This window comes from Cupressus sempervirens, chromosome 11 (assembly GCF_028749045.1).
Source record: "Cupressus sempervirens isolate cs-2001-9-10 chromosome 11, ASM2874904v1, whole genome shotgun sequence".
Classification (NCBI taxonomy): Eukaryota; Viridiplantae; Streptophyta; class Pinopsida; order Cupressales; family Cupressaceae; genus Cupressus; species Cupressus sempervirens.
Window position 1 is genome coordinate 832,158,813 of NC_143128.1, and position 15,686 is coordinate 832,174,498.

General features: G+C 35.2%; 1 protein-coding gene across 1 annotated transcript in view; it reads left to right on the forward strand.

Moving 5' to 3' along the window:
- The window catches only part of LOC149532140 (uncharacterized), a 67,149-nt gene that overhangs the window by 13,140 nt on the left and 38,323 nt on the right, over window positions 1-15,686 (forward strand). Inside the window, exon 4 of the mRNA XM_089810411.1 lies at window positions 14,604-14,699. Coding sequence (XP_089666537.1) covers window positions 14,604-14,699 — 96 coding nt within the window. The remainder of the gene's footprint in view (window positions 1-14,603; window positions 14,700-15,686) is intronic.

Here is a 15,686-nt window from a genome sequence, read left to right on the forward strand (position 1 = left end):
TAGGTTGACACTTGCTGAATTAAACAGACAACTGTAAGAATTGCTTGAAAAGGGTTTAATTAGAGAATTTTTCAGTCCTTGTGCTGTATTAGCACCTAAGAAGAACAAAGAATGGAGAATGTGCATTCTAGAGCTATAGATAAAATAATAGTGAAGTATAGGTTTCCTTTGCCTAGAATGGATTGTTTGAGTGGAGAAAAATATTTTACCAAGATTGATTTGAAAAGTTGCTATCATCAAATCAGAATTAGAGAAGAAGATAAATGAAAAACTACTTTTAAGACTAATGAAGGTTTGTATGAGTGGTTGGTTATGCTTTTTGGTTTAACTAATGAACCTAGTACTTTCATGAGGCTGATGAATGAGGTTTTGAAGAAATTCCTGGGTAAGTTTGTGATTGTGTATTTTGATGACATCTTGATTTTCAGTAAGAGTAAGGAAGAACACCTTGAGCATGTTAGACAAGTATTGTAGAGATTGAAAAAAGAAAAGCCGCTGATTAACTTGAAGAAATGTTCATTCTTTAAGGAAGAAATTGTGTACCTTGGTTTTGTGATTTCAGCTGATGGTTTGAAGATGGATCCTGAAAAGGCGAAAGTTATTCTTGATTGACCTATACCTAAGAATGTTGGAGAAGTTAGATCATCTCATGGATTGGCAAGTTTCTATAGGAAGTTCATCAAAAAATTTCAGTTTAGTATGTAATGGCATGACTGAGACTATGAGGGGAGATAAAAAGGATTTGAATTTGACACATGGAGCACATAAGCGTTTTGAAACGTTGAAACAAACAATTGTATAAAATTATAAATACTTGTGCTTGCTTTACCTGATTTCAATAAGGTTTTTCAAGTTGATTGTGATGCTAGTGGAAGTACCATTAGAGCTGTTCCGAGTCAAGAAGGAAGATTTGTAACTTTCTTTTGTGAGAAGTTGAATGATGCTAAGAAAAAGTATTCAATTTATGATCAAGAATTTTATGCTATTGTTCAAGCCCTGAAGAAGTAGAGACATTATTTGATGCCTAAAGATTTTGTGTTGTACATTGACCACAAAGCTTTAGAGTATTTGGGAAGTCATAATAAGTTGAATCAAAGAGACATGAAGTGGATAGAGTATTTGCATAACTTTTCCTTTCTGTTGAAACATAAGAGTAGAGAATCAAACAAGATTGCTGAGGCTTTGAGCCGAAGAAGGAATTTTTTGGTAGAAATGAGAGTTGAGGTACTTGGTTTTGATGATTTGAAACAGTTGTATGAAACTGATCTTGATTTGTAAGAATCAATTGATAAAAGAGCAAGATAAGTGGATTGATTTTTTCATTCTGGAAGACATGTTCAAAGGAATTCAATTGTGCGTTCCTAGAGGATCTATGAGGATAACATCATGAAGAAGAAACATAGTGGACTTGCTCGACACTGGATTGATAAAACATTAAAGTTGATTTCTGATAGGTATTATTGGCCTCATATTTACAATGATGTACAAAGGATGGTTAAACGTTGCAGAATTTGTCAAATAACAAAAGAAACTAGTCAAAATTTGGGGTTGCATTCACCATTGCCTCTACCAAATAAGCCTTGGGAAGATATCAGTATGGATTTTGTTCTTGGTTTGCCTAGAACTCAAAGAGGTAATGATTCTATTCTGGTAGTGGTTGACAAATTTTCAAAAATGGCTCATTTTATACCTTGTAAGAAGACATCTGATGCAGTACATGTGGCTGAATTATTCTTTAAAGAGGTGGTGAGATTGCATGGTTTGCCTAAAACTATTGTTTTAGATAGAGATATTAAGTTTACGAGTTATTTTTGGAGGACACTTAGGAAGAAATTGGATACAGAGCTGAAGTTTAGTTCTTCATTTCATCCACAAACAAATGGACAAACAAAATTTATGAATAGAAGTTTGGATAGCTTGTTTAGATCTTTGGTTGGAGATAAGCTTGCTAATTGGGATTTGATTTTGGCATAAGCAGAGTTCGCCTAAAACAAGTCCATAAATAGAAGTATCAAGAAGACACCGTTTGAGATTTTTAATGGATTGAATCCAAAAGGGACTATTGAGTTAAGAGCTTTGAATATGGAAATGAAGAGAAGTGTTGAAGCAAAAGAATTTGCAGATTTCATGAAGACTCTACATGAGGAAGTAAAGAAGAATTTGGAAAATAGTAATCTTGAATACAAATAGAGAGCAGATTAAGGAAGGAGGCATAACTATTTTAGGGTTGGTGATGAAGTTATGGTTCATTTGAAGAAGAATATATTTCTAGTTGGTACCTACAATAAGCTAAAGATGAAGAAGTTTGGTCTGTAATAACCCTAGCTGGTTATAACTTCAAAATACATCAATTATTTAGATGTTTCACAATTTGTCAAACACTTGGCAAGTGAACTCGAAACTCAAGCGAATGAACTGGAGATGGATAGATGCATATAACTATATATAATACCAATATGAGAATTGATTCTCCACTCTTTCAATAATCTGATATATTCACAATTGACTGGAAATTGATATCAGAATATTGGCAAACAATTAATGAGCAACTCCCCACTTTATTAAATGCCTTAGCACGATTTCATCTATTAGACATGACACAATAGTGTTGTAGGTAGACAATAAATCTGGAAATGAAATATACAATAACTAACCAACTTCCTCATCAAACGCAACTTGGAATTTAATGCCAGGATGGATGCCAATCTTTTCAAATTCTAATCTTATCACAACCAAATGAATCGCAGCCTACCAATTCTGCAAATCTGAAACTCACCTAATCAAATGTTGCCTATAGACTTCAATAATCAGCCAATCCCTTTGAACAAAAATGCAAGTACAAATTTAATAATTTTTCCCAATGCCAGTGAAACTCCTCAACACAAAACTCTCCTTAGCTATAGTAAAACAGTAGGAGAAATGGCCAATTGTATGCCTCAACACAATTGCCAATGCCCACTTAGAACGAAATCTCAGATTTGAATCTACAATACTTCAGCTATAGATCCAATGGAACAGCTCAAAATTCAGACCCTTATACTTCAGCAAGGGCACAAAAATAAGAACTCAAAAAAATCACAAAGGCAACAAAAGCAAATAAATATTCAAGCATGCTTTTCTCAACAAATGGGCTTGTATTTATAACCTCCAAATTCCCTTTTGTTGCCAAAATGTAACTTCACTTAGGAAGCTTCACTACCCGACATCAATTAAAAAGCTTTGATTAGATTCTCTCACTTGACTTGGCTTAACTAATTAATAAATGATACTTTCCATTGATAACCCAACTTTCAACTTAAGTGAAATTATAAAGTTAAATTATAATTTTATAATAAGCTATTTAATTATTTAATAATAATTTGGCCACTAAAAATATAATAACTCCCAAAATACTCATTATTTAAATATGTTGTCTAAAATAGGAGTTATACCTATTATTTTTTCATGTGACCAACTACACTTTCCAAAAATATAAAAGGTCCATCTCAATCAACATCCAACTTACCACAAATAGTAAGTACACAAAACTAAGCCCAAATGAAGTCCAATCTAAGCCAAATGAAGTCCAAATTGAGCCAAACGAAGGCCAACCTGTTGCTTACTGAAGATCCTCTATCCACAATAATTAGCCTACGAGGATCACAATAATAGGGTAATCCCCGAAACTCTGATGCTGGCAAAAATGGGGACATTACATGGTCCTTGTAAGATCCTAAGGAAGTTTAACAATGGAAATGCTTTTGAAGTTGAATCACCAGAGGACATAGATATTTCACCAATATTCAATATTGTAGACATCTTTCAGTATTTTGCATTAGGTGAGGAACAAAAAAATAACCTAGATTATCCCAAAAGGAAGACAAACAACATTGAGAAGGTCTTGGATTGCAGAGTAAGTAAGAGTACCAAAGGAAAAGACTACATGGAGTATCTAGTTCAGTGGAAGGATTAACCAGTCGAAGACAATTCGTGGATAACACAAGTTGAGTTGGATCTTTATGATTCAAGTTAGAATGTCAAGGTTCCTTGATGTGGACATCAGTTCTTTATTTACCCCAGGCGTTTGATTCAGAAGCATCTTGGGTCAATGAGCAATCTTGCATCGACCAAAAATATTGCTTTGTTTTATGTACTAGTCCATTGTTCATGGAGTAGCCATTGCTGCTTTTGGTTTTGAGTTGAGTGTGGTTGACATCATGTTGAGTACCTATTTTAATTAGGTACTGTTTGAATCTTCCATTCCAACAAGAGCAGGAATAGAACTTCTGATACAGTCCTCATTTATATCATCAACTAAGGAGAATTAATACCATGAACAGTAACTATCCATGTGTCTAGCAAGTGGTATAGACACTCCAGAATGAATGTCATTTATTATACATGTCGTATCAGATTGGACTTATATGCTGCTATAGTCATCAGTCATTACAGATATTTTTCTGGGCTTACATATTTCAGTACTTGGAGTCTTCTAGAAATTGCTAAACAACCTACTTCTTTTTTCATTTTGTTTTATGTTTCTTTTAATTTTTTTATTTGAAATATGAAAATTGCTGAAATCAATTTCTCCATGAGTGATAATATACTCGGTACCAGATTCAACAATCGGATATTATTTGATCTTAAGCTTGGCATCACGAAAGCAGAACCAATTATGCCCAATTAGGAAAACAATAACTCATCAAAGGGCTTTTAGAGTCTATTTTTGTCATTGATGAAAACTGAATATTGGGGTCCAATTCTGTCTCATCTATCCTGGGAACTACAATTATTTTTTTGTTCTCTATGAAGGGATGATCACCAGAAATGTTGGTATTGCTTCATATGTTGTGTTATTCAAATTTAAATTTTGGGGACTGTCCACTGTCCATCACAGGAATGAGGAGAATTCGGAGTTCTAGAAAGAAGATCTGGTCCAACATTGACCAGAGTATCTGCCACTTTTTTGAAATTTCTGTTCTGTAATTCAGTTGATTCTCATTGAGATGATGCCTTACATCTCTCACCTCCAGCATAGGCCATAGTGATACATAAGCCTCTCAGGCATAAGAGAAATCATGAATCAACCAGAAATATTTTCTTATTTATTTGTTTTGTTTGCAGGTTTCTCTCACTTCTGATAGTTGCCTAATATTGTACCATATTTTGCTGTAGCTATGTATTTCACCTTGGAATTGGGAACATGTGTTCATCTTGTATCCTGATTATACCCAGCGTATATTGAAGTTGGCTGCAAGAAAATAGCTTTAAGAAATGCTATGGTAGGCACCTTGACTATGAGGCAACCTCAAATATCCATACAGCTATACAATGCATATGCCCCACATACATTCACAAATGATGACTCAATCAACAACTCTGTTACAAGGAAATTCGGCAGTAATGAGGAGATTTACATTAAGCTTGGAGTGACTCGACAATGGACCTTGAAAACTACTGTGAGCAACAACCGTCACTACAACTGTCTCTAGAAGCTCTTGCACACCTTATGCCCTTGGAACCATGAGTAATTAAAGGTTAGCATTGAGGTCTTCACAGTGCTCCATCCAAGTCAGAAACACTGCCTTAAATTCTCGATGCAAATATCTGAGAACTTAGAGCTTGCGCAAATGAATATGAGTGCCATTAATCTTTTCAACTTTGTAATAATCCCAATGCAAGAAGAGTAGCCCAATATGTTACAGTCTCGTCTAATGTCATATTTTAATAACAATGTATCTCATGCAGAATATTAGATTGATATACCTACTGTTTGTTCTGCTGTATGTACACTAGAGCCCAGTAGTACCCTCTTATAGTGGTCCTCTGTTATGCTTAAATACTTAGCTTTGGAAGTGGCTGCCATTATCTATATGTTGCAATTCATGATACACTGTTTTTTTCTTTTCTTTTCATCTTCTATTTTTTAACAAAAGTGGCAATATATACAATAACAGAATTAACCAAAAAAATGCTTAGTCATATGTGCAGATGGCTGTATCATGACTAAAACTGATATCTGATAAAAAAAAACAAAGAACAGCCATCTTTAGAAAGTTAAAATGATGTTCGATGCTTCACCCTACTTATACAAGAATCATATCCAATGCCTTTTTATAACAGTAATGTTGTACAATATCTCTATGTACTGCTCCTTCTTGTAATTTTCAGTGCAATGCTATCATAGCTTCTCCTTAATCCATTGTGAATTCTAGGCATTCTTGTTTTGAGTGCATCTGGCTTGGGTGTGGAGTGAAATAGGTGAGGTTGCTATGGGGCTTCTACACCAACGTATTGTTTGCCATGCCAAGCATACTTTTAAACTCTGCTTCTCTCACATTTCCTTTGCGTTATGCCATTCTGCCTTAGCACTAACGAACAAAACAAATGCTGCATAAAAATAGATTTGGATAATCTATGGTAAATTAGATAATCATTTGAAAAAAAATTACAGCTCATATGCAAAATGGGCTCAATGTAAGTAACCTTACTTATCTCTAACTGAAAATAACTGATGGAAATAAAGCTCTTTTTGCAATTTTTAAGTTTTCAGACTTTTTTTTGAATTTTTTTGGAGTTATATATATATTTTTTTGAATTTTCTCCTTGGCAAAGATAAATATCGACTTAAAGAAATATTGAAATAAAATATAACTATGAATTTGGAAATCCACTCTGCAATCTCATTTGACAAAATAGAGTTCGGAATTACAATTTATAATATTGGCACCTGAATTTGACTATTTCCCTGCAAGCCGGCCATACAGTTTCTTCTCCCTTGGGTTAGACGCTGCTCTTACCAACACTCCTACAGCCTGTAGTCAAGATTGATACCAGATTCCAAATCACAGCCCTCATCAATTAACTTCAGTCCCTCTCTGAATGCAAATCGATCCACAATACAGTCGGCCACAATTATAAATCGCAGGCTAGATGTCAGCTGCAGCCAATAGTCAATAATGCTGGAGAGAGTAATGAAATCGCAGACCTCTGAATGCAGATGGAATGGAATCAGCAAGCCGCCAGTAAAAGATAAATATTATTCAGACTTCTCACAAGCTCTCACAGCCCCTTGTCTCCATGCGGGTTCATGTGCAATAGTAGAGATTCCCTATTATGTGAATCACAATTTCCAGAGACTATTAATATTGCGATGGGAATTTCTAATCGATTTGCCTTTAAGATTAAAATACCAACTCCAGAATGCAACGCTTCACAGTCACAGATATCACAGTAGAAAAGGAAGGCAAACTATATACCTCAGCATAATTTGCTATCACCAAACTTCAGAATTCCCAAAAATCCTTAGAAACCCTCAGCCAGATAATTTATATAAACAGTTATAATATTCAAGATGATCTCTCCTCAACAAAATGCTGTATTTATAACACAAATTGAGCCATCCAGCTTCACTTTCACACCTTCCGTTTAAAAAGCAACTTAATAAAGTTATAACACTTTATAATATAAAGTTCTATGCTTATTACCCGTGAATTCAATCACCATTAAGTTAATAAGCGTGACGATAAAGAACTTCAATATAGAATTCAAGAGAGATCAAACATCCAGAATTGGAGAACCATCCTGCCTGAACTGCTCAATCCAAAAATAGCAACTGACCAAAAGAGACTTACTGAAAATAGTAAGTCCAAAAATAGAAAACTCATGATAAAGACCCCCAAATCCAGTCATCAGCTGACGAGGGTCACGATAATGAGCTGACAAATCCACACTCCAAAGACCTGCTAAATTGGGGACATTACACACAACTTCTCTAATACTCGCTTTGAATGAACTCCTGCTATTTAAAATCTGTGGTGATTTGTGACAAAAAACTGTTTGGCATTTGGTCTGCCGAGTAGTTCTGCATTTGACCACAGAAATATTCAGTGCAGATGGCATTCTGGAATTTATTCACCAGCAACCCTGTCATAATCAAATGCACTTTTTCCATTGCCCCTGATACCCAGACGCAGATTATAGACCCTCAAAAACATTTCATTACAACCTAGATCTCACATCTGATTAGTTCTGCCCTTAAATATTAGTCTTCAAATTACTATATGAGCCACTTATCCAAGATGTCTAGCTCAGTCCAATCACCATGATAAGCTCAGGAATGTATCTGCTCTGAAACCAAGTTGTAATTTTGTATTATTTTAATAGAGAGATATTGGATAAGTCATGATTAGATTAATAATTAATTAATTAATTAATTAATGTCTGAAATAATACTTTGTATTATTTGAGACATCATTGTAAATTGGATATGTAAGCCTCCTAAAGCTAGCTTCAACAAAATGCACGAGATGGTTTGATTTTAGGCTTTTGGCTTTTATATATTTCTCCATATCAAGCTGATTTAGAGTCTCCAGCTTCACTCCTCACATAACTTGAAAATATTTTTCTTTTGATGAATCTTGAATATATTATTAAATTATAACTCCCTCCAATGCTAGGTGTCATAGTTCAAACACATAATATATTCAGTAAATGAACTTGGTGCCACAAAACTTTATAACAAGCCATTAATATATTATTAATTAAGTAGAACTTAAATAATAACTAAATAACATGGGATTAGCTTAATAAATTTCTTTCAGTGGTCATATTTGAATGCAAACATTCATGCCAAAGCGAAACACCCAAGTGCCCTGCCAAAAGTGATAACTAACCAAAATTGGCTTACTATGAATAGTAAGTCCCTCAAAATGAACCAAATAGTAAATGCAAAGGCAAGGTCTTGATCCCAAATATCATTGAAGAGAAGTACTGTTACCACTGCTCAAGTAACAACTCAAACTATGGCCCTCAAACCATGGCTTTAGCTCATGAGGGTTGCAATGATGGACTAACAACTCAACCACTGACATTGGCTAAAAGGGGGACATTACACTTTCCTTCCCTTCCAAATTGGGTGCCAGTTAGGGGATGCCATGGATTTCTTTATAGACTTTGTGAAATTTCATGCTTCATTTTCATTCTTCTCTGATCTATGCCTAGCTGTTTTTTGATACATTTTCACTCTTGGGTGCTTTTTTAGAGATGTCTTTAAACTTAACTATTTTCACCAAAATTTCTTGAGAGCAGATTTCATTTCATATCCAGACTTAGAAAGTTTCAACAAGATTCACTTGAAACAAGAGGAATCTCAGGAGACTGAGCCAAAGCCCCCCTTGAATGAAAGCCAAAAAGACCAAGTGACTAAAAAGTAAGGGGTCCCCATTTGCAATGAGGCATTGCGTGAAAATGGTCACAATACAATCTTCCACGTGTTTGGCTTTGCAACCACTTCACATGGCATTTAGGTAGTGATTATCTTCCATGAAGCATAGCCTCATTGGCTTGCGAGATCTATTGACACATGGGTTCTATGTGGAGACACTATGCAGTATTATATAGTGTCATGTGACATGTGTGATGTTAGCTTGAGGGCATCTCTCTTTCAGTTTTAGACTTATAATTTATGTAGGGTTTGTCTATGATAATTTGAATTCTACAACAAATGTGTGGTTACCATGTGTTGCCTTCGGTGGTGGTGGGCCCAACCATCTTTGGCATTTGCATCTCTTTGTGGTGAATTAGTGGTTGCCATGTGGATCCTACTTGGTGTTAGTGAGTCCCCGTTCTTCATAGGTTTCTTCCTTCCCATTAGGCAACAAATTTTCAATGTCATATTAAGTAGAAATGCATGGTCTTCATCCATTGGTATGTATGTTAGGCCAATTGGCGATTCCAAAAGTAAACCACTTTTCGTCAAACTACATGCTATATCATTGTTTGTCATAAGCTCTTGCATTAATGGCGACAATTCAACTTAGGTTTAAAAGGCTTATTTACAATTGGTAAATTCCATTCCTAGGGCTTTTCTTTTGGTATATTGATGTAGAGGCTTTTGCGATTATTAGGGTGGGTGGATGACCAACTTTTGCACATCAATGCAATGCTCTTGGATTGCTTTACACAATAATGGCTGTTTTGTTGGTGTTTTCGTCCTATTAGCATTATTTGCTCCATGCCCTAGTTCTCGGAAGTGGTGGCAAATTTTATATTCCGAATGTTTTTCTTTATCCTTGCTGCACATGTATGCATCTGTGTTTGGCATTGACCAATCAAAGCTGCAAGTTATCTACGCTAAGTGGACATTCATAGGGACTCAGCTATTATTTAACAATAGGGATTGGGGAGCCAATTCTTCCTATTGTTTGAGACTCAGCTATTATTTAACAATAGGGATTGGGGAGCCAATTCTTCCTATTGGTTGAGACAGGGTATGCAAGAGAAGATGTGGTCTATTTTGAACATGCTTCTCATCTAAGTCACAAGGTTCGCCGAATTTTCGGCTTTAGATTCGAAATTCGGCGAACCTTGAAAAAATTAGAAAAAATCGTATAAATTCGGATTAAGTTCGTACAGCCAGGAAAAAACTTCTGGTTCGCCGAAATACATATCCATCAGTTTCATTGCCTGAGCTTCGTCGCCACTGTTGTTATCTGTTTTCCGCGTGAGCTGTTGTCGCATCTATTATCTCTTCTCGACTTGGGCTGCCGTCGCCAGTATTGTCTTCTCCGCTTGGGCTGCCGTCGCCACTATTGTCGTCTCTTCGCACGCAGACCACAATAACTTCTGACGGCAGTAAATAATGTGCTCCTTCGTCACAGTAATGTGCTATTTCTTCACTTTGGTTGCAGACAACGATCCAGCAAAAAACATTCGAGCTATTCACGGGAAGAATAATATATTAGGTTTTTTCGGATGTTTAAGATACATTTGATTTTATGTTATTATTATTTTTATTTACTTATTAACATTAGAAGATTTAAGTTTATTTATTATTATAAAATTTATCTTTATTAAGTGTAAATACAATATTAATATCCAGTATATAATTTATTTATTATTACATTAATGTGTCAATAAATTTAAAATTTGATTATTTATTATTTTTCATTTTAGTTTGTTTACAAAGTTTAATGTTTTATAAAATAAAAACTACTATTATTTTAATTTTTAGAAACCAAAATAAAGAACAAAAATAAATTATTGGATATACTATTTCATTTTAGTTTGTTTACGAAGTTTAATGTTTTATAAAATAAAAACTACTATTATTTTAATTTTTAGAAACCAGAATAAAGAACAAAAATAAATTATTGGATATACTATTTTATATATATATATAAAAGGTGAATTTAATATTGAATTTTTTTTCGAATTTTTATCCTTGTCGAACTTCATCCGAATTTTATAGTTCCCGAACTCGAACCTTGTGACTTAGCTTCTCATGGTGTCGGATTCCATATTCTAGTAACTCTGAAAGACTTTGGGGATAGTAATTGATTGACAAGGTCATGAAGAAATAAAAAGAATTAAATTTTAGTAATTATGTGTTTGAAGAAGTTGTTTAATAGACATTGTTAGATGTACCTTTAAGACTTGCACACAAAATATCCAGGGGGACAAAGAAGTTGCATGAATCCCCATGACGATTAGGCTCAAATATACACAAAACCTATTCTCTTTATTTGTTGGGGGAGGGGGGGGGGGTGCATTTGTAAGTGTAGAAAGATGCAGCAAGCTTCTTCCATTGGATTTGAAACACCTATAGAATGAATCATTAAGTCAAGTGACTCGACATATTCATTTTATAACAGTTACATTATCTTTACGGAAGATCTTGAAGCATTGTATCAGTTTCACTTTCAACCCAAGTAATGGAAGACTGCCAAGAGTGAGTGCAAATTCAAATCATCAGCGCTGCTGTGGAAATCACATGCTGGGAAGCTAATAGTTAAATTGGTTTTACATTAATAATATAGGTGCTTGTTTGGCCAGGAAGCCGGAGAAATTTGAACAGAAAGAAAAGGATTTTGAGTGGAGGTCCGAGGTCAGTTTGTGACAGAGAGGATAGTGCAAGGCGTTGAAATGACTGGAATTGTGTAAATCTGTTTGGAGCATTTTTTGCTTTCAACAGATTATAATATCTAATGTTGGTGTCGTAGCAGGTCTGTCTGGACTATTTAGTGCATGAAGAACATATAGTATGGTGTTTTATGCCATCTGAATGCATTCTGCGATAATCTGGGTAATAGAGAAATGCCAAATGCCTTAATAATACAATGTTATGTGTCTGATGAATGAACTGGGGACATGGCTCTGTGGACAAGGCTCCCATTAACTTGACCTCCTATCATTGACTGCATTGGGTTTACCCATTTCTTTTACCTGTCCTCTTTAGATAACCATTTGAAATACCCACCAAATTTTAGGGCTGCTTGTCATAAGTCTTCGTTATGATGAAGTTCCTTCTTGAACATCTGGCACTTGATCTATCTCTCTTCTTCTTCCTTCCCAGTCTTCTTCTATTTTTGAAGTTTCTCACTGTCTTATCATGTGTACCATATGCTCATTTGGAAATATCCAAATTGATAAGCTTAGATGGGAAGATCAATTTTTGGCTGATCATTTATCTTATGCTTTGAGCAATTTCAGGAATACTTTAATTTAATACAAACTATATAATTTGCAGGATTTCATATGTAAAGAACCAAATATTATGTTGACATAAAAGAAATGTATCTACTTTTGTAATACTTTGTAGCTTAGATCAAAAACTCGCAGAGAGCTCTCTGAGTAGAGAAAAACTTGCGATTTTTTCTGCTTGGCAGGTTTTTACGAATCTTTCTTGCCAAAAAAAACCTCCCAGAAAACATATGGAAAAGTTGCTGAGTTGAAGCCAAATATCCAGCCGCAGCAATGTGTAAGGATTTTGACGTCAAACATTAAGTTTCATTTGATTTTTTTTTCGAGTTCTTGTTTGCTGCTCAAGCAACAAAACACTCTTCCAAGTTTATGCAAGGTCATTTGGAAGCATTTTAGTTGATTTGAAGTGGGTTTTCAAGGGAGTTCAAACATGTTAATTTTGGGAGGGATGCTTCAAAATGGAAGAATCCAAAGGCTAGGCAAGAGGAAAAATGTGTCTTGGGACCTGCAAGGGGGGTTGTCCCTTGACCCCACTAGGGGCTGCCTGGTCCTATACCCCTATTTTGAATTTTAAAACAATAAAAGAAATTGATGGGGAAATCACATCGAATCAAGTTGATGTTTTTATATCCACTTTATTGAGTTGCCCCCTGTCCTCAACGTCCGCCCATGGCCCCATCCCCAATGAGCGGTGGGACACTGTTTTATCTCCTTATGTTGTATCTAGGTTTCTAGAAACTCAAAAATGACATTTCCTAAGTACTCTAAATTGCTTTCGAGTCTAATGAACAAGATTTAACACCATTTTCTCTAGGATGGAGGTCGAGCCACAAATTGTTCCGTCGAGCTAGGAGGCAACCATAGTGGACTTCAGGACTCGAATCTATAACTCTTCTAGTTTTTACTAGAGTTGGGAAGAGGAAGATGTAAATTGTTTTACAAATACAACTTACTATTTTAAATTTTACTTTAGACTATCAAGTTACCAACCATTAGCATTCCACATGATCATGGCATTTTGTACCCGATTTACACTTTAATATATCTAAACTCAGCTTGTTTAATTTGTTTCCTCCTTTACTGACTCCTTCGATGCATCTTTAATAAATTTATCTTTATCTTATCTTATTTCATTAAATTTTTGCAAAGAAAAGCATTTCTAATCAAATTTAAGAAATGTTTTAAGCAGCTGAATTTTTGGCCAAGTTTTGGCTTAGTTTTCTCCAAATTTATTTTTGGGCCCTGGTGAGTTTTTGCTGAGTTGGAGTTTCTCAACTATGCTCTGCAGTATAAAGTATTGTTTGCTCCATGATGAAACAATTTTCAGAAATATGGGCTCCACTCTTTTGGCTTTCTTAGAGTGTTTTTAGCAATTTACTGATAGTACTTTAACAGCTAACATATTTTCTTAAGAATACCTCATTGAATTTCTTATTGCAAAGTCTCCACTATTGCCTGCATGCAGAACATTAAACTCTGATGTTGAATGTCTCGCTAACTAACATTTTTTTTCCCTACAAAGTGTAGCCTTCCCTCAAATGGTTGTTAGTTTTTGGGGTACAAGTTGCATTAAAATCCCTTCTAAATACAGAGTAAAATGGAATTTTCTTTTGGTTTCCTTCTCTACTTGCTATTACCCATTTATCTGTTGTCCATACATTAAATTCATCCAATCATATGTACAGATAAAAGCACCTTCTTTCGACCAGGCAATCCTTTTCTTGAGGGCAGGAGAGTGATATCTAGAAAATCAAACATTCAGATTTGTTTTTTTCAATTTTATCTGTTCTCTGTGTCACATATAAACTCTCTTACGTAGTCTTACCTGGTCTAGACACAGTGGGGGCCTTATAACTCTTTGACATGTTCGGCAGAATGATAACCAAGATCTATTCTCTTCTGGTTTCTCTTTAGCAAGTCTGAATATATAAATTTTGTTATAGCTGATTAATCGCATATATACTTACCAGTAGTATAATATGTGTGCTCATGGTACTATTACATGGAATTGTTTAACCAGAAGTTCTGAATAATGAGTTATATACGGGCAGTGTGTTAAGAGAAACTACAAGCAAATGCTTGAGAAATTTTAATGCTTATTTTTACATGGAATTTATGCGCCCTATGTTTGCATTTAACAGAGGAACGAGATAACTAAGGACGATTTTGTAAGGGGCACACGGAAAGTGGTTGGAGATCACATACTTGTGCAAACAGTTAAGCAAATCCAGAAAAAGGTAATTTTATTTACTACAAGTGTTTTTCTTTTCTCTTGTACCATATTATTAGAATGTTTCAATGGTGTTTGAGAATCACATTTATGTGGTATTATCCATGAAGTACAACAAAGAATCACAATCAGTATCAAGCTAACAACTAAATCAGCTGCAGCAAAACAATAATATAATTAGGATTCTCATTTATTGTTGCCTGAACAAAGCCTTCATAGACACCAATTAATTGAACAAAATCCAATTTAGCATTTTTGATAGGGGGAACATACAAACACAGACAAGTTTTGATTCTCCAGCACATTTCCAGATTCCAGAACCAAAGTCCCCAGTGACACCTCACACACCTTCAGGTAACAAGCTTCATGAGTCAAAGCATGCAGGAGATTGCTTTCCAGGGATCTCTAGCCTTCTCATTTATTGTTGCCTGAACAAAGCCTTCATAGACACCAATTAATTGAACAAAATCCATTTCAGCATATTTGATAGGGGGAATATACAAACACAGACAAGTTTTGATTCTCCAGCACATTCCCAGATTCCAGAACCAAAGTCCCCAGTGACGCCTCACACACCTTCAGGTAACAAGCTTCATGAGTCAAAGCATGCAGGAGATCGCTTTCCAGGGATCTCTAGCCTTCTCATTTATTGTTGCCTGAACAAAGCCTTCATAGACACCAATTAATTGAACAAAATCCATTTCAGCATATTTGATAGGGGGAATATACAAACACAGACAAGTTTTGATTCTCCAGCACATTTCCAGATTCCAGAACCAAAGTCCCCAGTGACACCTCACACACCTTCAGGTAACAAGCTTCATGAGTCAAAGCATGCAGGAGATCGCTTTCCAGGGATCCCTAGCCCACATCTGAGCCAAATATCAACCTTACATTGCATCAGGTCAAGCATGAGGGAGATAGGACTATAATTGGTTTCTCACTGTCCAGCTGTGGAAACCACATCTAGGAGATCCATTGTCACCTACTTGTA